The sequence below is a fragment of the Geotrypetes seraphini genome, chromosome 11 (genome assembly GCF_902459505.1).
Source record: "Geotrypetes seraphini chromosome 11, aGeoSer1.1, whole genome shotgun sequence".
NCBI classification, from domain to species: Eukaryota; Metazoa; Chordata; class Amphibia; order Gymnophiona; family Dermophiidae; genus Geotrypetes; species Geotrypetes seraphini.
In genome coordinates, this window is record NC_047094.1 from 50,465,995 (window position 1) to 50,493,787 (window position 27,793).

Sequence of the window (27,793 nt, forward strand, 5' to 3'; positions counted from 1 at the left end):
CGTATAAGACGACTGGGCGTATAAGACGACCCCCCAACTTTTACAGTTAAAATATAGAGTTTGTTATATACTCGCCGTATAAGACTACCCCTTCTTCCGCACACCTTCTGCACAACCTTCTGCCTGCCTGTCCCCCCCTTGAAGGTCTGCACCCCCCGAAGGCCTGTCCCCCCCCTTGTAGGCCTGTCCCCCCCTTATAGGCCTGTCTCCCCCTTGAAGGCCTGCCTGCCTGCCTTTCCCCCCTTGAAGGCCTGTCCCCCCTTGAAGGCCTGCCTGTCACCCCCTCCCCCTTGAAAGCCTGCCTGCCTGCCCGCCCGCCCCACCCTGAAGGCCTGATGCCCCGACCCACCCCGAAGGACCGCTCGCCCCCCTGGCCTCCCCGCACCACCTATGAAGCAGCCGCAGCAGGATCGCGAAGTCAGCGTCAGCGATCCCTGCGCTGCTTCCTGCGCCACGGTCCCGCCCCTCCTCTGACGTCAGAGAAGGGGCGGGATCGCTGCGCAGGAAGCAGCGCAGGGATCGCTGACGCTGACTTCGCGATCCTGCTGCAGGCTGCTTCACAGGTGGTGCAGGAAGGTCAGTGGGGCGAGCGGTCCTTCGGGGGTGGCGGGGGACTGAACGGCAAGGCCGGGAACACCCCCTTAGGGCTGGCACCCGGGGCGCACCGCCCCCTCCGCCCCCCCCCCTTGGTACGCCACTGCATGTAAACAGTACCCGGCGTATAAGACGACCCCCGACTTTGGGGAGGATTTTAAGGTACTGAAAAGTCGTCTTATATGCCGGCAAATACGGTACTTCCCAATTTCTTCAAGCTGAGTACCCCCAAGCTCCGAGCAGCAGAAATTTTGAAATGGGTCATTTTATTGTTAGAGTTTAACTAGGCAGCTTATATAACAAATACAGGTTACTGCAACTAGAATACAGACCAAGACATCACATGATCTATTATATTTCAGTCTCAGATAAACTTTGGTCCCTTGACAGTTGCTGGTCATTTTTACTCTGTAAGAATAACACAATGACACTTAAGACACCTATTTACAAGAGCAGGAATAAAAAAAAGTTTCCACAAAAGTTGCCAGTAGTTACCAATCCCGTTTCATTTCTCTGGGAAAATGAAACGTGAAATCTGATTGGTCACTATGAACAAGTTCTCAACTTTCTTTTTTAAAGGATTTTCTCTCTTTTTTGAAATAAATAAATAAAGCCCCAATGAACCAAAGCACCTTACTATGCACATACCAAATTAAAAATAAATAGCACATAGTTTCTTCTTGTGTGTCATTGCTATCTTCAGAACATACAAGGAATGCAGCCATTGCCACTTAAACTGAAAGTGTTGACCATCTTAAAACATGGTGAAATATAGGTACTGTACACTTGTTTGCTTTTATAGTTTTAAGGGTAGCTCTGGGCTTCTTTGATGAAATAAGCAGTCTGAATCTCAGTTTCAGCATACTGACTTCCACAGTCAGGTTACTTTCTAGACAGAAGCAGTTTCTCAATTTATACTTGAGAACTATTAGAAGAGAGAAGTTGGTTTCACATATGTACATTGAAGCAAAAGGAAGAAGTTCTCTAAGAGCCATTTCCAGTGTAATAGGAATGGTATGCTGAATCATAGGATTGTACATGTGTGCTTGCGAGCATACTGCAGATGATGTCGGTCACAGCTTTTCAACTCCTCCTCCTCCATGGTATCTGCTGCCCCTTCAGTTTTTTTCCTTCTGAAGGTGTCATTCTGATCTGCTCCATTTATTTTTTATTATCTTGCAGTTTTTTGGTTTGTTCACAGTTTTTATGCGGCTGAAGGGACTGCTGTGCCTGCTTAGAGAGGAGCAGACTTTTTGCAGTTGGCAGGTGTATCCTTTGGGGACCTGTGCAACCAGCCTGCTGGACATTTGTGGAGCTCTCAGCACTTGCTCAGGAACTTGGGCACAGGCTGTTAGGCATCAATAGCATCATTCGGGGTGCTCAGGGTGCCAACTGCAGTTTTGCCTCTCCCCCCCTCTTTTTCTGCATCCAAAAATGATCAACCGATGTTGAAACGTGACTTCTTAGCTCCACGGAAACTGAAACTGAGGGACCGCACGCCTATGTCGGACGGGAAGGCATTCGCGCATGCACGGTGTAGGCTATCTCGAACTTTCTGAAAGTCTTAAAGTGGCGATGCACTTTTGAAGTGTCCATGCCGGGGCTCTGTCGGTGACGTCGCCCACATGTGAGACTATCTGCCTGTTGTCCCTAGATAACACCTGTTACGGTAAGTAACTGTGTTATACAGACAGTACAAGAATTTTCCTTTTGAACAAAGTTTGAATATGTTTTGCTGTAGTGCACTTTTGCTTTCAACTCTTTTAATGATTGGATGCATGGGCTAGTGTGCTCATGGTATTTTTGGAGAAACTCCATTACATGTGGAGAGAACCTGTATGTGTATTATCAGGGTGGGAAAAATAATTCTGAAGGCTTTGCTTTATAAGAGCAAATTAATTCACAAGTTCTGGAGTTCTCCCTGCCTGGGCTCCGCTGAGCTCTACGCCATCAGCAGAATAGGCAGCATTATTTGTGTTGGATGGTATTTTGCCTTTTGGGGGGGGGGGGTTGTTTTCATTATGAGAGGATTACAAATCATGGACTAGTTGGTGCAAGAAATAATATGCTCTGGTGAAGAGAACTTATGTATTAAAGCCTAAAGTCCAGAGGCAGTTGCCGGACACTGAGCCATACTGAAATTGATTGAAAGAAAGTGGAGTTTGTTTGGTTTTATTTCTTTCTGGTTTTCATGTGATGCTGGTGGCTTTTTTTGAAAACTTTCTTGTATCTGAGAACTGAGTAACCTGACTACTGACCTGAAGTCCAGAATAAACTTGAAACTCTACCATTCTGCTTATGTGTCTTTGGGGGTCAGGGTTACTTAACCGGGTTCATGCCAACCATAGGCAGTGGCCTGGTGACAACTTACCTGAATCTGAAGGGTTTTCCTGGTCATAGGAAATACACCCAGTCCAGAGTTCGTTGCGACTGGTGTTGCCCGCTGTCCGTATCAGGGGCCTAGCACACGACAATACCCCCTGCAAGTGGTTCATGTATCCCTTGCAGTAGGCTGCAGCCAAGGCAGCTCCTGTAAACTCAACTTCTCAAATATGCCTGTGGCCCACACATATACAATGTCGATTCACATCCCCTGTATATGAAGGCAGCTGCTGCATCTAAAGCCACATCTGTGGACAGCACCAATGACACCATGCATGTAAACATCATATGCGAGTCACCCCTGTGTATGCCTTCCCCTGAAGCTAGAGTTGTAGAAAGCAGAACTGTGAAAATGAAATGAAACATGCCCAATTCTCACAAGAAGATGGAAGAGCATGAACCCACGTGGTTGGATGGCACTTGTGATCCAAATAGCCTCTCTGTTGCTTCGGTGTGCTGTGAACAGGCACTGAATTTGCATCGTCCTAGAAACTCAGCAGGTTGTAGAGGCAAGATGTCAACTTTGGAGCTGATGAATAAATCACATTGAAGCTAAACCAAAGAACAACAAAAGAAACTGTTGCTCAAAGGACACAGGAAACTCCATAAGATAGCCAGGCTTAATGTGACATTACATCCCGTTTGAACGGGACTGTCCTGTTTTTAGATCCCCTGTCCCGTTGTCCCCACGTACAGCTTCGGGATGCCGAAATGTCCCGTTTTCAGAGACAGCGTCCCGAAGCTGTGCATGGAGATAACGGGACAGGCAATCATGGAGAATGGTCTCTCTCCCTGCTTCCCTGCCCACCACCCCAACTATAAGAAAGGAAGGTCCAGGCGCCAGCCCACAAGCCTTCTCCCTGATGTCGGAGAGGAAGTTCTGGGCCAGCTAATTGCTGCCTTGCTGGCCCGGAACTTCCTCTCCGACATCAGAATTGACGTCATGGAGAAGGCTTGTGGGCTGGCGCCTGGACCTTCCTTTCCTGCAGTTGCGGTGATGGGCAGGAAGCAGCAGCAAGCGATGGAGGTGGACCGGGTAGGGGGAGGGGATGGGGGTGTTGTGAGAAGAATCGGTGGTAGACCAGGCTTGGGTGCTGGAGGGAGGCAGACAGACAGGCAGGCTGGCTTTGGCGCGGCAGGGAGGGAGGCAGGCAGGTTGGTTGGCTTCGGGGGAGGGGTGGGACAAAGGCTAGAAGGCAGTGAGGGGAACATAGGAAGGAGGAAGGATGATAAAGTGGTATATCAAATTAATAAACTTGGGGAGGGGGTAAGAAGAAAGACTAGAAAGAGAAAGGCCTGGACCAAATGGGAAAGACAGGAGGAAGATGCTGGACTATGGGAGGTGCAGACAGAGGGGGAGAGATCCTGAGGAAGAACAGAGAGATGGGAGACATGGAACAAAGATGCTGGTAGGTACAAAGGAGAACTGACACTGGATCTGGGGAGGGTAACAGAGGGAGAAGAGAAAGAGACCTGGACCCAAAGGGATTGATTGTGGGCTGGATTGTGAAAGAAATGTTGGATAAGAAAGAAAGAAAGATTTGATGCACAGTTAGAAGTGCAACCAGAGACTTATGAAATCACCAAACAAAGGTTGGAAAAATGATTTTGTTTTCAATAAGTGATCAAAGTGTGTTAGTTTTGGAAATGTATATCTGCTGTCTACATTTTGCACTATATTTGGCTAATTTTCTATAGTTACTGAGGTGACATTGCATATTTTAAAGTCATCTGCCTTGATATCTTTGAAAAAAACCTGAAACTCATAAATGATGATTAACATTTTCTCTGCGTACAGCGTGTTTTGTTTTTTAAAAAAAATTTGTGGTTACCATTATGAATTAATAAGATATTGTGTGTACATGAAAAACAAATGGAAGAAATTGGGGGTGGGACTAGGGTGGGATTGGGAGCGGGACTGAAAATTAATAGACGTCTCGTTTTGATGAAACAAATAAATAGTCACGTTAGCCATGCTGGACCATGCCGCAGGCAAGAAATAACTTTGACCAGAGCATTAGTGTAAGTCCTGATTAAACAGAACCACAAAACAGAAGAGGCCGATTCCACAATGAGTGGGTGGTAGAACTGCAGTGTAAAACAAGAGGCTGGGCCAATATTGAGAAAAGAAGAAAGTCGGAAGCAAATGAAGACACTGTTTCTGTACAAAAGAAAAGGAGCCAAAACTATGAATGAAAGATGAGATGTTCCTGTACAGCCTAATAGGGACTTGCAATACTATGCCTTTTTGGATTGCCATTGTGCACTCTGAGGCTGCTACTTTTGTGCCAGAATGTGTTGCCCCTGTGGAAGGGGCACCACACAGAATGAGAGACTGGAACCTGCATAGTCCGTGGGGGCACTAGGCGCAGGAAAAGTAATGGCTGGCAACCACATAGCTGCTGTCATAGGGCAGAAGTTGGAACTGGCATTGTGTAGCGTGGTAGAGAAGACTGCTGCCACTGTACGGCCTATGAGGCTACTGAGAATACTCAGTCGGCTGCCAATGCATAGCATAGGAGAGTGTCGGTACCATGCAACAGAAAGAAGAATGCTGCCACTATGTTGCAGCAAGAATAAGGGTGCTGAACTGACCTTGCCGAAAAGCCACTGATACCTTAAAGCGCAGTAGGATGCTGCCATCTTGTGGCAGACAAGAACACTGCTGCCATTCAACATAATTTAGCTTGTATCATGTAATGATGAAGATGATGAAGTGCTGCTACCATGTAGCAGATAAGGCTGCCCTGCCTCTATGAAGAATGTAAGGAAGCTGGTACTAGGTAACACATAAGGGTGACCTCTATGCCACATAGAGACAACTAGTAGCAGTGCAAAAGGGAGACTGCCACCCTGCAGCATATCAAAATGCTACTATTTTGCTATATATAATGGTGTTGCCACTATACAGCATCCACAAATACTTCCATCATAGACATAAAAGAACATTGTACCATATAGTGTCTAATGATAACTCCTGCCAGCACACAGGCTAAGCATGCTTTAGCCACCATGCCCCCTAGAAGAATGCCAGCACCACATATAGAAATGAATCCACCATCTAATCAATATGGTAGCACCCTAAGGAGCCTAAAAACTGCCACCATACTCTACAAGAGGATGAGGCCTCGAAACAGCCTATAACAAGTTATAGCGTTGAAGTGGGATTTGAAGCTGAGTCTGTTGGCTTACAGGCCACTGCACATAATAAAGGATGTTGCCAGCATGTAATCTGAAAGATGACTGAGCCTAGGCAGCTAAAAGAGAGCTAATATTTTGCATATGAGGAAGCTGGAATATTATAGCAAGACTTTATAAGTATAAGGACTAGATAATAACTACACTTGTGCCTTCCTTCCCCCCTCCCTAATATATTTTCATTTTCTGTTCTTTACTTTCAAGATTGTAGTTCCTCACCTTTTTTCCTTCTGTTCCAGTTTGTCTTAATTAATGTGTTTGTTATCTATCTAACTGGCACTTGTGATGTTTGTCTTTTATTTATTTATTTAGTTAGTTAACATATTCTTAATGTAATGTCTGATTTTATTAATACTATTTATGTAACCCCTTTTTATTATTGTACACCGCCCTGAAGCCTGATTAGGCGATAATATATCAAACTTTTAAGAAACTAAATGCCATAAGAGACAGTTACCACAGGCAGCCCATGCAGATGATAATCAAGTGGGATCCCTGTGATGTAAGCTATAAGCCCACACAACACAACATGGCCCTATTAGCACTACTAAAGGCAGTGAGAAACTCAAAACATCTAAACTTCTGCCTAGGAGTTCAGCTGAAAGCCCTAAAAATGATATCGGCCGTAAATCAAAACGGCACAAAACCTGGGCCAAAGACTCCAGGAGAAGGAACAGCTGCATTTGCACAACACAGAAGGGCTTAGCATTAACTGTCTCATTAAGGAGAGAATTTGCAAATAATAGCTGAGCACGGCTAGCTAACAAAAAGGCAGGGAAAACATACAAAGCCAAACAGTACAAAAGTGCAGGAACTGTGCAGGTGAGACACCTCACTGCCCTGCCAACTGTATAACTGGAATTGACCAGCTCAGCCAGGCTCAGATTTTATAAACAGCATTAGAAGTTAGGCACCTAGATTTGGTGCACCTAGCTGATCTAGGTGCCTAACTTAATTTTGTTAATTGGCTTAATCAGCACTGATAATTGAAAGCACTATTAAAACCAGGGGAGGGAGGGAGGGTTTGTTCCCTAATGGAAGAATTGGATAGGAATGGGGGATTATTTTTCTGTATTGTTATTGATTGATTATAAGTGCTTATTATGATTATTATTATAATAAGCACTTATAATCAATCAATAACAATACAGAAAAATAATGTATGTATATTGTTTTACACTGTTGTTGGCTTTGAAAAATTAATAAAGATTAATAAAACAAAAAGCCCCAATTAAATGATTAAAGATGAATTAGCTGATAGGTGCCTACCACTTTGAGGCAGGCGTCTTACACCGAGGTACCTACTAGCAAGAAGCATGATTAGGGATGGATTCAGGATATAGTATGGGTATGGATTGACTTAGGCATCTACTTTAGGTGCAGTCATTTTAGGCCAAGAAAACCCTGGCCTAAATGGCAGTGTGCCTAAGAATGCTTAGTTAGACAGCACTTATAGCATTAAGGCCAAAATGTGCTGAATGAGTGGCTTTTTTAAAAAACAAATAGCAAAATCATGTTTGCCACAGATTGAGAGGTGACCAACCGCTCAGCTAAAAAGAAAACCACCAACACTTTGAGGCAGCTGATGGTGGGGAAAAATAAAACTGGCCCTTCTGAAAACAAACTCCTGGGAGGAGAAAAGAAAACTTCCAAGCTGAAAACCAAAATACTAGAAAGGCAATAACAGCATAATTCTTTTTTGGTTACCAGTGAATAAAAATTCAAAAACACACTTAAATTACAGGCGCAGAAGCTTCATGTCCATCAGCAAGAAAAAAATAGTCACTATCAGTAAAGTAAAACTAGAAGCAGGAAGAGTAAATACATACTTGCTCTTCTGGAGACCAACACACACACAAGTTCGAATAAACGTTTGCCTCCTTTCATACTCCAAAGTCACCTCTGAGGGGTCAGGATTAGAACTGGTGGGGGAGGGAAGTGACCAGCACCTCCTGGTGTCACCAAGCTGGGGGATGAGGGACCCAGAACTCTGGGTGTCATCAAGCTCAGTGATTTAAAGTTCAGACTATAACCTGAGCAAAGATGACAACTCCCTGCTCAACTGCCACCTGAAATTAACCAAGGCCAGAAGCTACCAGACAAGCACCAAGAAGGAGCTGCAGGATCCATCCACTTGGAGACAGAAAAATACTGAACATTCCAGGATGCTTAATAGCCTTAAAGAGTGAAGCTCTTGGGACTGGTTTTTTTTCTCTATCTCCATCTGCTAGTAGCTGGACATAACCAATTTATACTGGACTGGTTTGGTATAGACATAATGGAAAAACACATTCTAGACAAGTAGACAAGGCTGACTGTTTTTCAGTCAACAAGTCATGCACCAGAGGTTAATGTGACAGAAGTCGATTTGCTAGCCTCGACTCTTGTGCCAGAGATTGATCAGGATGAAGTCAACCTACCGACGTCTCCTTAGTCATCTTCTACTGTCATTCTGGAGCTGCACGCCTGTCCCTCTCCAGAGGTTGATGTGTCAGCCTTGACTCATGCGCAAGAGGTTGATCAGGTTGAGTGATACAGTACAGTAAAGCTGTAAAGCTGTTTTTTGTCAAGCACTGTTTTCATAATGATAGTGTACTATCTCTTTATATATACAGCATGTCTGTTTCTCAAGTCTGTGCTGTAGCATCCTGAACCGTTTTGTCCTAATGGTGAGCACACGAAGGGTCCCTTTTAGGAAGTGTGTCCCAGTGTAGCTAATGCACCAAAACCCATTCAATTCCTATGGGCTTTAGAATCACTGCAGTGGCTTTGTAAAAGGGGCCCTAATTGCTTACTATGGTTGTGCAATACTGTACATTTTATTTATTTTCTAGCACTGTTATATACAATTATTTTGTTTAAGAATGTTGCTTCTATAAGCAATACTACAAATTAAAAAAAAAATGTTTGCAACATTCTAAATGTTCTACTATGGTTTTTGTCAAATGCTGTTCCATGCAGGAACCTTACCCTATTTTCCCTGTAAGATCCCTTATTCACTTTACACGGTTTTGAGGTGCAAAATGTACTGCTAGATCCTAACCTCTATTTCCTCTTAGGTGCAGCGTTTCATCATTCGCAATTTCACACACTTTTCCGGGAACCATATTACCACAAACAATGAGAATTGCCTGCACCAGTCCTGCTAGTTCTTTTACCCCGCTAGTCCGAATTGTTTACATCACTGCCCTCTGTTGGTCGGCTGGGACTCTGGAGGACTACATGAGGGGGAAGAGACCATAGACTGATGCTGTCCCACACACTGGACACTTGGAGGAGGGAGGGATGTGTCAGGAAGGGAACAGAGAGGTGACAAGCAGAATGGAGATCAGAGGGCAGCAAGGACTCTTATCTGAACAATGGTTTTCATTTGTGTGTGTTTGGGGGGGGGGGGGGTTCTTTCATGTATTTAACAGATGTACACTCAGCCCTTCTTTTCTTCCAGTCCTGCTCTTATATCTGAAACTTGAGGATGTCTGTTTTCTTTTCTAGAAATGCACTGGTAGTGATTGTGGCTGGATACCTCATTGATAAACTTGGAAACCGCTGTAAGTAATCCTATTTCTCAATTTTTTTTTTTTTCTTCCAAATTTTTCCCTTTGCCCTTAATTGTTCTAGGCCACAATGAAAAATTTTGTGTCTGATTATCAAAGGTCTTTGTTAGAAGGTGCTGCTACTAGTTTTAATATTAGGATTACACATGCCCACTTGGTGCTTCACTTTCTTAAGCCTAGTGACACTTTTCACAATCAGACATATCTGTCCTATGCTGTCATACAACAAGTTTTCTTAATCTATGTAATTTCATTCTTCAGTCCATTTTATAAAACAAACCTATCCCTTACAAAGAGCAGATCATCATACCAGCATCAGAAGTGTTTTCCAAATTTGATGGGGCTTTTTTTGCACATACCGAGACAGTAATGAATTTCACTCCTAAGCCTATCCCTCTCCAGAGCGTATGATAAGTACAATCTGTCTCCGAAATTTATTTGCTAACCTTGTCTCCTTATAATCAGGGTAGAGAATGACATGGAGAAAAAATTTGTCCCCCGTCTCTGCCCCGTCCTCGTGAGATCGTCCACATCCCCATGAGCTCGGTCCCCTCCCCACAAACCATCTGATCCCATCCACACAAACCTTGAATAGTTTTATACTGAACTTATTTTCTTAAAATATAAAAAGAAACAATATTCTGTACAATTGTCATTATATAAATCAAAGTTCTGGCTGCTGAACTAGAGAAAGATGTTCAGCTGGCAGGGCTTTGTTTATAATTTTTTATCACTACAACTAATATACTACTTTACCCTAAAGAAAAAAAAAAAAAAAGAAAATAAATATAATTTTTTCTACCTTTGGTTTCTGCTTTCCTCATCTTCTCCTCATTCAATTCCTTCCATCCACTGTCTGCCTTCTCTATGCCTCTTCCATTTGCTCTGTTACTGTGCCTCTCCCTTCCATCTCTCCCCCTTCCCCAATAGGTCTGGCACCCATCTTCTTCCCTCCGCTTCCCCCATAGTCTGGCATCTCTGTCCTCTTCCTTTCCAGCATCTTCTCCCCACTCTCTGTTCCCCATTTCCCTTCAGCATCTGCACCTCTCCACCCCCCTTCAGCACCCACTCATGTAGTCCGAGCATCTCCCTTCCCCTTATCTTTGTGGCGCGGTTTAATTTAATTTGTTCAAGCAGCCAGAGCCTGAAGTCTCGTGCATCTGTGAAAGCTTCTCCTCTGATGCAACCGGAAGTGAAGCTAGGCACCCTTGAAGTGCAGTCTCTTTCACGCTTGTTCCCAAAGGACCCAAAGGTTCCCAAAGGACCCACTGCTTTTTAGAAAATGCTTTAGGGAAAAGTCAGTCAAGCAATCTGCAGCCCTGACTCTCCTGCTCTGCCGCCCTTTCCTGCAGAGTGAGCCCGTGGTTTTAACCTGCTTTAAACCCGCAGGTTAAAACCACGGGCCCGTGAGTAAAAAAAGTTTTTAAAAAAGCATGGACAGCAAACACATGCGCAGACCATCTACAGACAAAGAAGATGGTCTGCGCATGCGTCGGGATCACTCTGCAGCAATCCATGTCCCATTAGCATGAGGACACGTGGATTAGTCGGCCGGCCACGGAGCGGATCGCCCACAGAGCGCTAAGGTTAGTGAATCTAGCCCTTAGTCCTCTTAACTTTTATTAGTGTCTGAGGTTTATCTCCTGCTGCAGTGGGTCCCTCAACAAATTCACTGTGGCAAGTTGCTACCCCAGGGATATTGTTACTGTCTGAAGATTTTCTGCTGTCACTAACACCTAATGCTTAAACTAATAGAAGGAACTATTTTCTACAATGGGATCACCACATGAAAGTACTCAACAAGACTTGGAGAGAGTAATTTATGCTGTCCCTTTCATAAAATGGCTTTGATGTAAAAGATGGATTGCAAGACTTAAATGTGAATAATAAAGCTACTAATTCCTAGGTCATCAGGTTTGTTTTTAATGGGGATATCCTGTATGTATGTATAGTATTTAAGCATACTGACATTATTTGAAGGAACAAAATATTTGGAAACTTTTCTTTTTTTTTTTCTCTTCTAGTATGAAATGATCTCAGTAAAGATGTTTCCGTGCACTAAATATGCTGATTTGAAATGAATTCTGTTTAATTTGTAACTGCCAGTTTTAACCTTCCTTTCTCCTCTGCTCTGCAGTTGGTGTGTTCCTTTTCTCGTTTTTGACCGTCCTAGGATCTGCGGTCTTTGCCCTGGGCTCCCATTTCAAGGGGACATCATACCTCCTGCCACTGATGCTGATAGGACGCCTGCTGTTTGGATCTGGAAATGGGTCGTTAACCAGTAAGGAACCAGCCAGCTCCTCTATTTGTGGCACACTAAGGGTCGTGAACCTTTGGGGAAGGGCAGATTTCCTAGTATATCATCGCTGCCATCATCTCATATAGTGGGGAAAATTTCACCTGGCCTCATAACATAACATAACTTTATTCTTCTATACCGCCAACAATCAAACGACTTCTAGGCGGTTTACACAGAAGAGAAACTGGACAATCAGTGAAGGACAAAATGTTAGCAGTAAAAGTACATAATGTTACCTAGAGTATAGACAGTATAAGATTTTTGTTATGAATAAAACTTCAGTTAAGAAATGAATTTTTCAAATAATACAGTCTTAATCTCATTCCTTAGGTCCTGTATTCTTAGTTTAGAATCCTCTTTTCTCATCTGCTTATGTTGGGATTGTGGTTTGGGGTTCCTTGATTCCAAAGACAAATACATTAATGTCTTTTCATTTTTCATTGTTGGCTCTGTACTTCCTTGCATGAGTTCTCCTTTACATAATTGACCTCGGCAGTGTTGTTTGAGTAAGGTCCCTTACCTTCCACAGCAGTGCATAAAGAAGATGCTGAAGATCTCTTTTCAGCTTTTCTGAGTAATTTATCTGGCCACTTCCCCTTCATTTGTTAGACCTTTATCTCCCAGCACAGCTGATAAGCCATTTTCTAGTAAAGTCATGGATATAGTGTCTGTCATCGTACTAGGAAAGCTAAGGTGAGGCATATGTGTCTCTATTTATGGGGCAGTACATTGGCTAGTCTCCTGGACCCATTCTTTGAGATCATGCATTGTTGGACCAAACTGTCCCTGTACATCTGTTTTATTTTCTTATCACTCAGTTGTGCAGAACCGGATTACAGCATTCTGGTTTAAAGGGAAAGAACTGGCACTAGCATTTGGACTGACACTGTCCTTCTCCCGTCTTGGAAGTGTTCTTAACTTCTTCTTCACCCACCAATTTCAGTCTTATTTTGGCATACAGTGGACGCTATGGGGAGGTGAGTCTGTACCTTACTGCTGTAAATGCAAAGTCACTGCCATTAGAAAAAGAAATGTGTAGTGTATCTGATTATCTTGAACCTATTTGTCTTATCAAAAAAATGACTTTTTTTTTTTTTTTTTGCATTTTAATGATTCAAATTTTTTTTACATGCTTTGTAAAGTGGGTAACCCGGTTTAAATATTACATACAGGTATGGTGCAGTGAGGGTAGTTTGTGCCTGGGGTAGAAGAGCCCAGCATTGCTGTACCATATGTTCCCCCCTCCCCTGGCATCACTGCACCGAACGTCGTTACCCCCCCCTCCCATATCTCTTTACCTGCTGTGAGCAGCATCTCTTATCCATTGCTCATTCCAGCTTCATCCTTTCCTCTATCACTTCCTGGTACCTGCAAACATGTGGCACAAGCAATGGGTATGAGATGCTGCTTAGAGAATGACACGGGGAAAATTTCTGTCCCCGTCACTGCCCCGTCCCCGGACCACCATCCTCTTCACCGCCCCATCCCTGCCGTCCCCTTCATTGCCCCGTCCCCTTCACCGCCCCATCACCGTCCCCGCTCTCCCTTTCACCGCCCCGTCCCCTTCTTCAGTGTCTTCTCCTCTCCATCCCCCCACCCCCAGCACCCTTCATGTGGTCCAGCAGCTCCCTCCCACCGGCCAGCCGTGCATTTCTCTCCCTCCCTCCCTCACCTTCTCTTGTGGTGAAACTGGCAATTTGTATAAGGCTATGCGCTGTATTACAGCCGAAGCCTTGAAGTCGCACCGGAAACAGGAAGTTGCGTCAGAGGAGATTTTTCCATCAGGCAACGCGACACAACTTCAAGGCTCCAGCTGTAATACAGCTCATAGCCTTATAGAAATCGCCAGTTTCAACAAGAAAAGGTAGGGGAAAAGGAGGGAGGGAGGGAGATGCATGGCCGGTGGGAGAGAGGGAACTGCCGGATCGAACGCTCATTCACCGCGCGTGCTAACCATTCACCGCTCTACGGGGCAGTGAATGGCCTTGTCCCTGATCTCGCGGTGACCTTTTTTTTTTGATCACCATTTTGGCGGGTTACCCGCGGCTAGCCACGGGTAACAACCACTGTGTCATCGCAGCTGGCGAACATTTGAAGAGATATGGGCAGGAGGTGAGGAAAGGGTACACCAACAGTAGTGCGCTGAACAATTGCACCCCGACAATTTTGTTCCGGCAAATGTGCGCACGGATAAGTGCACACATGAAGGGAGTGGAATTGTCGGGGCGCAATTGTAAGTGTATTGGGGGGGTTTGCAGCAATCTTCTAAAAAACACATTGGCAAAGCATTGCACACACCCACTGAACGAGAGTGCTTGAGTAAAGGGGGGTTCCCCCACACACACCCTCGGAGAGCAAACGGGAAAGCATAGGGCAGCAGAGGGAGTTGTAAGTGTAGTGGGGGGTTCCCCCCCTCAGAGTGGAAACGGGAAGTAAAAGGGCGGTGCGCATTTGTCCAGCGTGCAAATGTCGGGGCGGGATTGTCAGCATGTCAATGTCCTTCATGCATTTGATGGGTCACCAGGAAAGGTGCTGACACCCAGGTTGGTCCATCCTGTCCCCCTCCCCCTTACACCAGTGTATACATACTGCTTCACTGAGTGATTTTCAACTAGTCATGGTAACCTCACCATGTCCTGTGCCCAAGACTTGGCATTTAACCAACTTGTACTGTATGATGGTTTAATCTTCAGTTCTTAGAGAGATGGAGTATAAATATATGTAATAACAAAATTCATAGATCTTTATGTATATATAATAGACATGATTCTGTGTTCAGATGACAAAAATAATTTATAAACTAAATTACAGGGTTTAATATACTTGGATGAAAATATTTCGCTCTGAGGTCTGTGACTTTCTTAAGGCCACACACGGCAATTAGAATAATGTCGGGGTGGGAAGTATATTGCTAAGATACGAGAGGAGGCCTTCTCGTGTAGGACCAGATCTGTGGAACTGGTTATTGGGAGAAACCCAGGATTGTAAAGATCTTGTGGACTTTTGGAAGAAGCAAAAGACCTATTTATTTAAAATAGCTTTTAAGGAAACTTATATTTGAAGGCGGAGTTTTAGGGAGTCCTGTGAATTGGGGGTTTATTCTTGTATGGTCTGTTCATTTGATTTTTATTTACACTGGTCCTCTTTTATTAAGCTGCGGTAGAGGTTTCTGCTACGGCCCGGGGCGCTAAATTCTCCAACGCTCATAGAATTCCTATGAGCGTCGTAGCGTTCAGTACCCCAGACCATGGTAGAAACCTCTACCACAGTTTAGTAAAAGAGGGCCTTTGTGAACTGTTTTTGAGACTTAATAGTATGTGCAATGTCCAAATAAAGTGCACAAACAGGAGAAGACCAGTAACAAAGAATAGATTAAAAAGTAGATAACAGATCCAAACTTTGTCACTGCAACTCTTGTAAATCTAAAATGACAGTAATTACCCAATGTGGCCACATTTCACCCTTAGAAGGGCTGCATCGGGGGTTTATCAGAAGAGATCAAAGAACTGCACTTCCTTCAGGTAAATGTAAATAAATAGTTCCAGTGAACCTACAGTATCTCCTCATCACATACAGACATTGCAGCAAATATGGGTCAATTAATGTAAGTTTATGCATTGGAGCCTCACGTGTGGGTTGACTTTTCAACAGCTTGTTTTCTTGGAGAGGTGTTGTGATTCTTGCTGGGGCTCCTCTCTCTTTGCAGGTACCTTTCTGTGTGTGCTGGGCTTTGTTTCTGCCATCATAGTCAGTACCCTTGACAAAGTGGGTATGAAACAACTGGGACTGGATGGTACTATCCAAGAGGAAGCCAAGAAAGTGGTATGTGTAGCTAAGAACTGGAGGTGTTTCAAAATGTCAGAAGTACCAGTAGCAAGAGTAAGAAATCCACATATACCCATTTGGCTTTTAATGCTGAAGCTAATGCATTCAGTGCTATAAGATGTGCAGTAGTTAACTGTAATCAGAAGAGGGGGCTGAAGCAACCTCAAACTGTCACATCTTGAGGTTTTAGGGGGGTTTTTTGGACGGGGGGTTCACTGAGAGAATTTCAGGGAAGGGATCTAGATTTAGCTCTTGCCTTTCTTGGTAGTACTAGGGAAATCACCTACCCCAATCTCACTGAGATCATAGAGGGTTAAAGGACTTGCCCATGATTACAAAGAGCAGAAGTGGGATTTGAATTTTGAACCTGGCTTTCTTGGCTCTCAGCCCACTGCATTTATCATTAGGCTGTGCAGTGACCTATATGATATGAAAGATAAAGGGTAATAGATGCGTGGAATAGTCTCCCAGTAGAGGTGGTGGAGACAGACTGTGTTTAAATTCAGGAAAAAGTGAGACAGACATGTGGGATCTCAGGGAGAGGAAGAGATAGTGGATGCTGTCGATGGGCAGACTGGATGGGCCATTTGGTCTTTATTTGCCATCATTTCTATGATTTCTTTGAACTGTGTAGGGGAATGAGAGCTAAAATCTGAAACAAGTTTTTAGTTTCTGATGCCCTGTGTGTTTTGCTTTTTAATCCTATTGTACTAATGAATGCAATGCAGTTATCTCTAGGAGGGATTGGATGACTGTATTAATTTGTAGTATTGTCAGGTTTTTACCCTCAAGTCTCAAAAGAAGACTGTCAGCTCATGGTTCAGATCCTACACTTGGATCTGAAACATAGAAAGTGACGGCAGATAAGGGCCAAGGTCCACCAAGTCTGCCCACACCAATGACCCTCCCCTACATCCCTTTGTGAGCCTTCAGACAACAACCTTGGTCAAGTTGCCTAACCTTTACATTGTTTCAGGTAAAATATAGTTTGTAGATTTTTCTTTTGGACAAGGAAATCCCCTGCTGTATCTGTATGTAACTCTCAAGGAGCTTAAATTTAGAAAAGGCAAATAATTAAAACTGAACAAAAATTACAAATTTTAAAGCAGTCTACTATGCCTGCTTCAGTTAAATGCAGAGTCCAGGGAAAGTTCTACCAGTATACTGATGTGAAAAGTGTTGAACAGAGAGATATTGTAGATCAGGGTAAGGAAAATATTAAAAGGAGCATATTTGTTGAAAAATTAGCAATGCATAACGGAAAGCAGGTATGGAAAAGGTGAGTGAAGAAATGATGATGCCTTATTGCATAAGAAGTTCTAATTGCAGTAACAGAACTGAACCTGGAGGCAGTTTCTTGTCTCCGATTGGAGCCTTTACATGTCGTTTGGATTACTGTGCCTTAATGGTTCTCCCTGCTTATATTGTAGGGCACCTTTTAGCAAACAAAACATTCAAACAGGTATGCCTGTTTGAAGCATTTCTTGTGTTGTGTGCTTGCCTTGCAGTGAATTACCCCTGGCTAGTACTGATACTAAAGATTTGCTTTGAGCTCGCTGAAGGTCATGGTTTCAGGGTCTCACAGGTCACAGAATCTTATCTCAGCAAGCAACTATTTTCTCACTCAGGTTTATAGAGCAGGAGTTTGGGAGAAAGAGAAGAGGGAAATTCTGATGAAAGTATTCACTTCATCCTGTGAACTTGTGAGCATCTTGCACTTATCTTGTGTTCCAGCGTGTCCATGATGTGCGACGTCTGCCCCTGCGCTACTGGCTGCTGGTTTTCACCATCATGTTTTTCTACAATGGGGTTTTCCCCTTCGTGGCTGATGCTAGGTAACTGAAACACAAGAACCATTCCTAATGCCAGCTTACCCCTACCAAAGGGCTCATTTTACAAAGCTGCGCTGGTAGTGCATAGCCAGTGCAGCAAAGCCCATTCAATTCCTATGGACTTCATCACATTTGCTGTGCAGGAAGCTCTAGCATGACTTTGTAAAAGGAACTCTGAATGCTCAATGTGTGATTTATTATAAAAATGTACAGAACCTCCCTCCCACCTTTTTTTTTTTTTTTTTTTAATGTTCTTTATTTATTTTTAAAATTACATTCAGTGTTACATAGATTCAATCATATTAACAATACATATATCACTTATAGACTATCATTTGCACATTACTTAAAATCTTATCCCTCCCCCTTCCCTCCCTTTTTTTAAAATTTCCATTTCTTAAATTTCTATGTTTTAAAATAGGTCTGTATACACAACCTACTGGGGAGATATTTAATATTATTCTGTGATGTTTGAAAATAGGTCTGTAGTCATAATTTTTAAAATTTTATAATAAACTTCTGTCTTGATCGTTGGGGAAAAGTCACTGGCATTGTTAATTCCCTCCTTAGACATAGTCTAAGCAGTTTACTGACCACACAGAAAAAAATCTGCATCCACAGTTAATCAGTGTTGTCTTGATTCTTTTTCTTTTTCTTCTTCTTGGAATATATTTAGCAAGTTTATCCAGGATAAGTACCCTGACTACACACAGCAGGGAGCCGCTTACATCGCTGGTGCAGTTTACGACAGCTCCCTTGTCCTCTCCGCTGCAGTGGGAATATTAATTGTAAGTGGGGAAAAGGGGAATGCTACCTGATTGGAGATGCCAGACCTTTCTTTTGCCAAGTCAAGGTATCATTTGCTGTCAATACAGGTCTATTAGAACAGTTCTGCAGGATAGATGTTGGGTTAGTGTATTCTTAGATATGGTAAGAATACACTATTATTAAACCATTTGGATAGCGCTACAAGGTGTACATGGCAGTTTAGACCTGTAGAAAAGACAGTGAACTTAGTATATTCAACAGACACTGAGATCAGAATATTTGTATAATAGGGCGGAAACCTGAATCCTAAAATGCTGGTTGAATGGCTTGACTGCATTTCTTTATTCTCCTTGCTCATGTCACCCAATAGCAGATGGCTGGTTACAGTAAAATCTGTAATATAAAGTTTTGTTGGAAGAGAAAGTAGACACTGACCTAATATAGTTGCTATAGATAACGCTACTTCAGGAGACACCTTTCAACCTATGAAGCCCACCATCTGACCCAAGATACATGAACTGCAATAACCTTGAACTTTTAGGATTGATGGGAGAGAAGTAGATTAGGAGTAGAAAGCAATTTCAAAAAGGAGGCACTTAAGCCAGCACGTGAATGTGGCCAAAGAGAGTGTTAGACGCACCATATTTGGGAAGGCCATGCCAGGCATTTGGTAAAGGATTTGGTGAAAGAAGAGAAAGGTATAGATAGCAGCTTACCTGAGTAGAGGAGTTCAGGAGATGGATATAGGAGGAGATACTGAGTGAAGACTGTGTAGGTGAGGACAAGAAGCTTGAACTTGGATGCAGGAATAAACTGGGAGCTAGTAGTGATTTTTTAGTAGAGGGGTCACCACAATGGAGGAGGAAAATTGACCGTGCAGCACACTTTTGAACAGATTGAAATAGCAAGACATGGTTTGGGAGTCCTGCACAACATTAAGTTTCAGGAATCTACCAAGGCGACAAAGAATTAGATGAATGTTCTCTGGTTGTGCCTAGAGAGGAAAGGATGAGTTTTGAAAAAGTAAGAAAGAAAGATGTTGCATGCTTTGGATATGTGCACAGGAGAACATAAGAACATAAGCAGTGCCTCCGCCGGGTCAGACCTTAGGTCCATCCAGCCCAGCAGTCCGCTCCCGCGGCGGCCCAAACAGGTCATGACCTGTCTAAATCATCAGAAGGGGCCCCCATGCCACCTTGGTTTCCTGATGAGTCCTATCTTCCCATCGAAGTCCTAGCCCTCTGGTCTTGCACATGCACGACCTGGTTGGGTTTCTATACTTTCTCAGTATCCCACGATCCCTTTATCCCCCAGGAATCTGTCCAGTCTCTGTTTGAATCCCTGTACCGTACTCTGCCCGATCACTTCCTCCGGTAGCGCATTCCAAGTGTCCACGACCCTTTGGGTGAAGAAAAACTTCCTTGCATTTGTTTTGAACCTATCTCCCTTGAGTTTCTCCGAATGCCCCCTCGTACCTGTTGTCCCCTTCAGCCTGAAGAATCTGTCCCTATCCACCTTCTCTATGCCCCTCATGATCTTGAAGGTCTCTATCATATCACCCCTGAGCCTCCTTTTTTCCAGAGAGAAGAGCCCCAGCCTGTCCAACCTCTCGGCGTATGGGCAGTGTTCCAGCCCTCTTACCAGTTTCGTTGCTCTCCTTTGGACTTTGAAGATATTGAAAATAAAATATGAAGTTACAGGCTGAGGGGATTGGGTGGGATAGTTGTATTATTCATGGAGATACAGAGAAGGGAGATGATGGAAATGGATTTGGGGACAATATTGAGAAATTGCTCTTGACCATGTTTTAAGTTTAGGTAGTTGCAGGACATTCAAGTAGCAATGGCAGGCAAACTAAAATTTGAGCGTGAATGATGGGTGCAGAAAGCTAAATTTGGGGGGAGTTAGCATTAAGGTGTTATTAGAAGTCATGGGAGACTATAAGGTCAACGACAGGCCGCGTATAGAGAGAGAGTCCTGAGGGACACTGAAAGGGGGATAGCTATGAAGGAGACTTCCTCAGAGACAATGCTGAAAATGCAATATGAAAGTTAGAATGAGAACCAGGATAGAGCTGAGTCATGAATGTCAAGAGATCAGTGGGTCTAATGGGTGAACAACAGTGTCAAATAACAGACAGTCATGATAGACTTCTGAGTAGTGGCTTACAACCTTGGACATTGGAAACTTTGGCAAGGCCTGTCTCAGTGGAATAAAGAGGGTGAAAGTCAGACTAGAGTGCATCAAGAACAGCTTTATGTCAAGAAATGAAGGCAATGTGCATGAACAGCACATTCGAGGATTTAAATGTAAAGGGAAGGAAGAAAATGAAATAATAGAACACGCAGGGCCCAGATGTGATCATGGCACACTTTAAAACTGTAGGCACAATTGTAGAAGACAGATTGAAGATGTGGCAGATGGTAGGAATGACTACGAGAGAATTCCAGGTTTTGTTTTGGTGGTGGTGGGGTTGTTGTAGTGGTCTTTTCTTTTTTCTAATGTATAGAATTAAAAAAAAAAAAAGAGCATAACGCTTGGAAAGAATAAACAAACTAAAAAGGAACAAAAAATTAACTTAAAAGTCCATAATCAATTTCTTAAAGTCCACAATACAGGGCAGAGAAGAAAAAGAAATAAGCAGAGAGGATGTACCTGAATGTAACTCTCAGTTTGAGCTACTACTGAAAAAGGTGTGGCCTAAATCAGAATATAAGGAACAATTCAGAGGAATTTCTGCCAGGTATATGTGACCTGGACTGGCCACTGCTAAAACAGGCTACTGGACTACATGGACCATTAGTCTGACCTAGTATGATGTAGAGGTAGGTTACAGAAATGGTCAGGAACCACTTCACAGACCTGATGTGCCGCCGCGGCAGCGGACCATTGGCGCGATGGACCTCTGATCTGACCCAGTGGAGGCAACTTCTTATGTTCTTATTATCTCTTATGAAATAAGAGATGGCTAGTATGAACAATCCGTGCATGATTGAAGGGATAAGGACAAGAAGAATTAACAAGACTCATCACTCAGGGGGAAAAAAGACAACTCAGATGGATAAAAAAACTGCTTTGAATTCCTATACTTGATAATACACTTACAGGGAAATTTTCTAATTTGGTATGGTTATTTTAATATTTTGATTAAGAACATAAGAAATGGCTTCGCCGGATCAGACCCTAGGTCCATCCAGTCCGGCGACCCGCACTCGCGGAGACCAAGCCAGGTGTTCCCTGTTGAGAAACATTGTTTACTCGTATCCCTCAATGTGATTGTTCAACTATAATGTTTAGACAATCACGGACAGCTGGAAATGCATTTGAATTACATCTTATTCACACCACAGCCTCATATAAGAGCAACATCTGAATTGTATTCTTGGGGGTATAGTACAAAGTAATATATTCCAGAGATATACATAATATAACAACAACAAATAAGTAATTTAGCAAATTAGTGAGGAATAGGAACATTATTGTGCCATGATGGTTCCTTTGTAAATCTTGGTGGAGGTGACTGAGCACAATAACAATATTTTAATTATTTTTAAAACAATTTTGGATATAAGTATACAACTTAGTAGTTGCTATAACCAAAAACAGCATATGTACACACCAACTATAATGTTTCACATGTTTGTTATACTTTCAAAGCAGAACAGATTTGTAGTTCAGGGAGTCTCCCCATCCCCTTTCTTTTTATGTGTTCCTATATAAGGCTAACGTCTGCTTTGGTACATACTGAAGCCACCCCCACCCTAGAGCTCTCTGGAGAAGGAAGAGAAGTTGAAAACGTGAAATGGATTCCTTCTGCATGGCTCACAAGCATGGGAAGAATATCCTACAGAATACTGTCCAGAATGACAACACCTATCTACTAGAAAAGATATTAGCGAGGCAAGAGCCTAATCTTTTTCATTTTCCTCCTTCCCTTTATATCCAAATCTTTGAATATACTGTTGAAGAAAATTCCCAAGAAAATCCAAACATACAAACAATAGTCAAAGCAGGAATAGTTGAGCTTGTTCCTTATTAAACTGAGTCAAATCGCAGCCATTATGAGGAGGAGAAAGATGTAAATCCCAATAGTAGCCAACAGTGGGGTGGAAGAAAACAAATGAAATGATACTATGGAGCACATGGCATACACCTGCCTAACTGGCAGGAAAGATGCATGCTTGCTTCTAATGACATTTGTTTTGCTTGCTGAAACTGAAAGGGAAAAAGTGGCTTAAAGAAAAATGAACACCAGTACATGGGTTCTGAAATGATGATCTCGGCTCCTTCTATTGAGATCCAAGTTTAACTCTGTTCAGAAATACAAATCAGAAACTAAGAAGTAAAATGAAATTCAAAAAGTCACAGAAAAATAAAACTTTATCTCCAATTTTCACCCCGAAATGTTGGCTGCTGTGTATTTTGGCTCGGGCATGAGAATAGTGGTAATGCTGAGAAATCCGGTGGTGATGATTAGTGTGACTGCATCATATCTCATCCAGTGCTCTCTCTTCCTCAGGATTACATTGGGCTGAGAGGCATCTTTGCCATCCTGTGTGCTGTGATGACTCTTCCAGTCTTTGCCTTGCTGGCCTTCACATTTGTCCCTCCTCTGGTTTCTACTCTCTGGCTGGGGATAACCTACTCCTTTGCTGCGGTGAGTTCAATTTCCCCTACTGGCTTTTTTTTATTTTTTTTGCTATTCCCTGAGATTTCTTTTAGATATCTTGATGGTAATGCATTTAGCAAATTTGGATTCAATCATTCGTATGTTTGGCTTTTATATACTTTTCTCAATTTTTTAATATGTCAATAAAATCATTCTAAATCAGGGTAACATACCAATCATTAAATACAGAAACAGAGTATAACAGAGTATAACTTCTGGTTATAAGGTCACAGACCATGGTTCATCTTTGGCTTTCCTTTCATATCTAGCGATCTTCCATGCTTAGCCCATTCTTTCTTCAGTTCTCTTACTGTATCTGCTTTCTCCATTTTAATATGAAATTCCAGCACCTTATCTATGAAGTAGTATTTTTCTTTTACTCCTGAGCCTATATCTGTTTAACAAAGAGTGGTTGTTTGGCTGAGATGATCTCGGGCAAGTGGAACTTTAGTAATATTACTTGGGTTAAAATATAAATCTGTGAATCTGATGCTGCTTTCTCTATCTCCAAATTAAAGAGCCAATAGTGACATACGTTTCTAAGGTGCCTTTTTATTACCAGATGTAATATATCGCCAATCATAAAATATCATAGCAGTAAACAATATTGCATAACAAGTTAAAAAAGCAAGCAGATAAGAAAAAGACCATACTCCTCTAAAGAAAAACTAACACTCCCCAAAAGCTTCTGCCTGTTTGTAGGCCTTAAGAGAAGCCATGAATCTCAGTAGAGATATTTGGGAAGAAAGTTCCATAATAATGGAGCTAAAATATATAAAAAGCAGAATCATGGGTGGAAACTAATGCTGCCCGATTCAGGGAAAAAAATTCTTGATTTAATTCAGCCCATTGAATTGATTTTTTTTTTCCCTTTCGATTCACTTTTCCCTCCCAGACGTTCTGATGGGTTTTATTTTTGTAGCCTCTTCACCCACCCCCACCTCCCTTTGCTCTCTCCAACTCCATGCTAGCGCTGTGGTGTAAACAAAATAGACAAAAAAGACTTTTCCTCTCTCTTATGTCCTAGTTCATGCTCTCCAAGACCAGCTCTGGCAGGATACATATTTCAAATCTGACATATTGTAATCACAAAATAGAAAATTAAAAATATTTTTTTTTATCTTTTGTGGTCTGATCATTTTATTATTCAAATCATGTTGGTCTCTGGCTCTGGTTTCTGTTTATCTTCTGTTAACTCACTCACAGGGTCTCCTGCCCATTTGATGTTTTCTTCTTTCTCGGTGCTCACCATCCATCTTCCATCTCTGTACCTTTCCTTCTCCTGCCATATCCAACATTTCTTTCCCACTGTTTACCATCTCTCTTTCTCTCTCTCCCTGCCTTATGCCCTGGGTCAAACCTCTCTATTCTCCTCCATACTGCATCTCTCCCTTCCTTCCCTCAATTATCATGTGCAATATTTCTTTTTCTCCATACACCATCTCTCCCTGTCCTCTACCCTATGTCCAACATTTCTCCCTCTCTCTTCTCCCTCCCCTCCACCATATGCAGGATTTCTTCTCACCCCTTTCTACCTTTTTGTTGCATCTCTCCCTTCCTCTCCTCCACCCCATGTCCAACAGTTCTTCCTCTTCTCTCTTCCCCCATGCGCAGCAGCTTTCCATCCAGCCCTTCCTCCCTTGCCCTGTGCAGTAGCTTTCCATCCCTCCTATCCCCTCTGTGCAGCATCTCCCAACCAACCCCCCTCGTGCGATCTGATATAAGGGCCTCCCAAAATAGCGGTGGCAGTGACTGGCAGGAAAAGGCAGTGCTCAAAACAGGCTTCTTCTGGCCTGCCCTTCTAGAGCTTCCCTCTGCCACATCATCAGTGACATCAATGATGCGGCAGAGGGAAGGCCCCGGCGAGGTAGGCCAGGTGCTGCCTCTTCCCTTCAGCCACTGTTGCTTTGCTTTAGGAGACCCGCTCAGGACTCACTGAATCAGTGAGTCCGATTTTTTTTTTTTTTTTTTTAAGAAAGTGAATCAATTCGAATTGATTCACTGATGTGAATTGATTTGAATCGGCAAATCGGGCAGCACTAGTGGAAACTAAGCATGCCTGTGAGGGAGGGGGAATAGCAAGCAGCCTGTCACTAGGTGATTGCAGCTGTTGTGAGGAAATAAGGGATATGAAAGTGCTGCCCACAGAGTTTGAAACCAATTCATAAAATTTTGAACTTTATATCAAACTCATAGCCAGTGGTATTCCAAAAATTAATCATATGATTTGAACATCATAGTGAGCTGAAAGGCAGTGTTCTGGACCAGGATGAATTAACACATGCCATTAAAGAAGGAATTAAAGTAATCTAGCCCTACAGTATGTCCCTCTAAGCCAGGGGTGTCAAAAGTCCCTCCTCGAGGGCCGCAATCCAGTTAGGTTTTCAGGATTTCCCCAATGAATATGCATGCAATGAAAGCAGTGCATGCAAATAGATCTCATGTATATTCATTGGGGAAATCCTGAAAACCCGATTGGATTGCAGCCCTCGAGGAAGAAATTTGACACCCCTGCTCTAAGCTGATCATATGAGCAATCACTCATACGTTCTAGGTGTGTCGGTCACAGTTTTTTTTATGGTCACTCACAAAAATACTTGCAAATCTGGAAAATTGTTGGTTTTTAGAACTTGTTGCTCACATGAAGAACTTTTTTTTTTTTTTTTTTAGAACTTGTCTCTCACATGAGAGAAAATTTGCATACACCTATCCAGTCCTAACAGGAGCATTGATCAAGCTGACTAATTGCAAGGGCTTTCATTAAGATATGGATAGCAGCTTTTGTTAGGAAAGCACAAATGATACAAATCTGATGGAAGGCAAAAATTCAGGATTTGATCTTTAAGACTATATGACCTTAAAAAATAGTTCAGCATCTGGGGTTACTCCAAGCCTTTTAAATGAAGAACTAAAGCAATAGATTGCCTAAGGAGTAATGCAGATAGGGGAATAACAGAACTACCAGTTATCCACATCACTTGGCATTTGTCTGGGTGGAAAGTTATGAAACTAGTGGAACTGTTTTCATAGACGGCATATTCTAGATCTTAACCAATGTGTGTAAAGCTTAAACTCATTCAAAGAAGTCTTCAGGTGTGACCTGTTCAGCTTGTGAAGGAGAGTCTTCCACAAGAGAGTTATGAAATTAAGTAAGAGGATTCTTGTTCCCTCCATGGAGATTTGTGACATATGGCTATCACAAATTTGTTCTGGCTAGTTTCAAAATCGCACGCTTTTTGATATACATTTGTGCTTTTGGATTCAGGATTCACTATGAGAGGGCAGGTGCTTGCTATAGTTCGGAAGGTGTATTTTCATCTTTGGTTAGTTAATAGTTTGAGACCTTATTTAATGGCCACATTGTTTAGGATGGTATTACAGTAGATGGTTTTGTCCATTTTTGACTTGCAGTCTGGTGTTCTTGGGAGTACCAGAATCAGTTTTGGGGGCGCTTCAGGTGGCCCAAAATTCAGCGGTGCACTAAGACATGAGCATGTAACAGAATATTTTATAAGGTTTTATTGGCTGAAGGTAAAGGATAAGATGCGATAGAAGCTACTGGTGAATGTTTTTATGTGCTTGGCCCCTAAACACCTGGTCCAGAGCATCTTGCCGCGTGAGCCGGCTCGACTGCTCCGCTCAGTTGAGCATTGTGATCTGTCTGTACCATCTGTGCGGGAGTTAAGGCTTACCTCATCCTGAAACTGTGTCTTTCACTGCATTGGCCCGTGGGAGTGGAACAACCTTCCAGGTTACATTCGCCAGCAGCAAAATGTACAGAACATTAGGAAACTGCTGAAAAGACATCTGTTCTGTGAAATGAAATATAGGGTCGGAGTTTGGCTGAGGGAGAAGGAGTGATGATTCTGGTTTGTTTTATTTGGTTTAATGATGTCTGTTATTGAGGCATCTTGTATGACTTATGGAATTTTATATTTTGATGTATGTGTGGGTTTGGCCTTAAATTATATTCATCGCTGATGCAACGTGTATATTATATGTAATTTGATTTGATATGTAAGTATGCAATTTGTTATAGTGTGTCCTTGAAGTGTTTTGTACGACAAATGTAAATGTTTTAATTTGTATGTTAATATGTAACTCGCTCTGGATAAGGGCAGGTGAGAAATAAACAAATAAATACATCTTTTACATGAGGGAAATGTCAGATGAGGAAGGTCTACCCTATTTTCTATACTTCATCTCTATCTGTGGTCCTAGTTTTTCTCATTTTGTTTTTTGCCCTTCAAAAACAGGCTAGCATGTGGCCATCAATACCCCTTGTCGTACCACAGGCAACACTGGGAACAGCTATGGGACTTGCAACATCAGTCCAGATGATAGGGATAGGTCTCTCAAACCTCATCGTTGGGCAGATTCTAGGAACCAAGTCCAGGTGAGATGTGCCATATCTTTGAAATATAAACGTCGACACTTTTCATCTAAGATCATGTCTCCTGTTGACTAGACCTAGTGCAGGCAATGTATTTCTAAAGTCTGATGAGATGAGGATTGTGATATCTACTCACCTACATCAGGGGTAGGCAAATCCTGTCCTCAAGAGCCACAGGCAGGCCAGTTTTTCAGGATATCCACAATAAATATGCATGACCTGGATTTGCATCTCAAGGAGGCAGTGCATGTAGATCCATCTCATACATATTCATGGTGG

General features: G+C 42.7%; 1 protein-coding gene across 1 annotated transcript in view; it reads left to right on the top strand.

Annotated features, from left to right (window-relative positions):
- LOC117345622 (major facilitator superfamily domain-containing protein 1-like) overlaps positions 1-27,793 on the top strand; it is a 47,824-nt gene that overhangs the window by 8,039 nt on the left and 11,992 nt on the right. The window contains exons 4-11 of the mRNA XM_033914528.1: positions 9,667-9,722; positions 11,866-12,009; positions 12,846-13,004; positions 15,734-15,849; positions 17,587-17,687; positions 18,361-18,472; positions 22,972-23,109; positions 27,378-27,517. Coding sequence (XP_033770419.1) covers positions 9,667-9,722; positions 11,866-12,009; positions 12,846-13,004; positions 15,734-15,849; positions 17,587-17,687; positions 18,361-18,472; positions 22,972-23,109; positions 27,378-27,517 — 966 coding nt within the window. The remainder of the gene's footprint in view (positions 1-9,666; positions 9,723-11,865; positions 12,010-12,845; positions 13,005-15,733; positions 15,850-17,586; positions 17,688-18,360; positions 18,473-22,971; positions 23,110-27,377; positions 27,518-27,793) is intronic.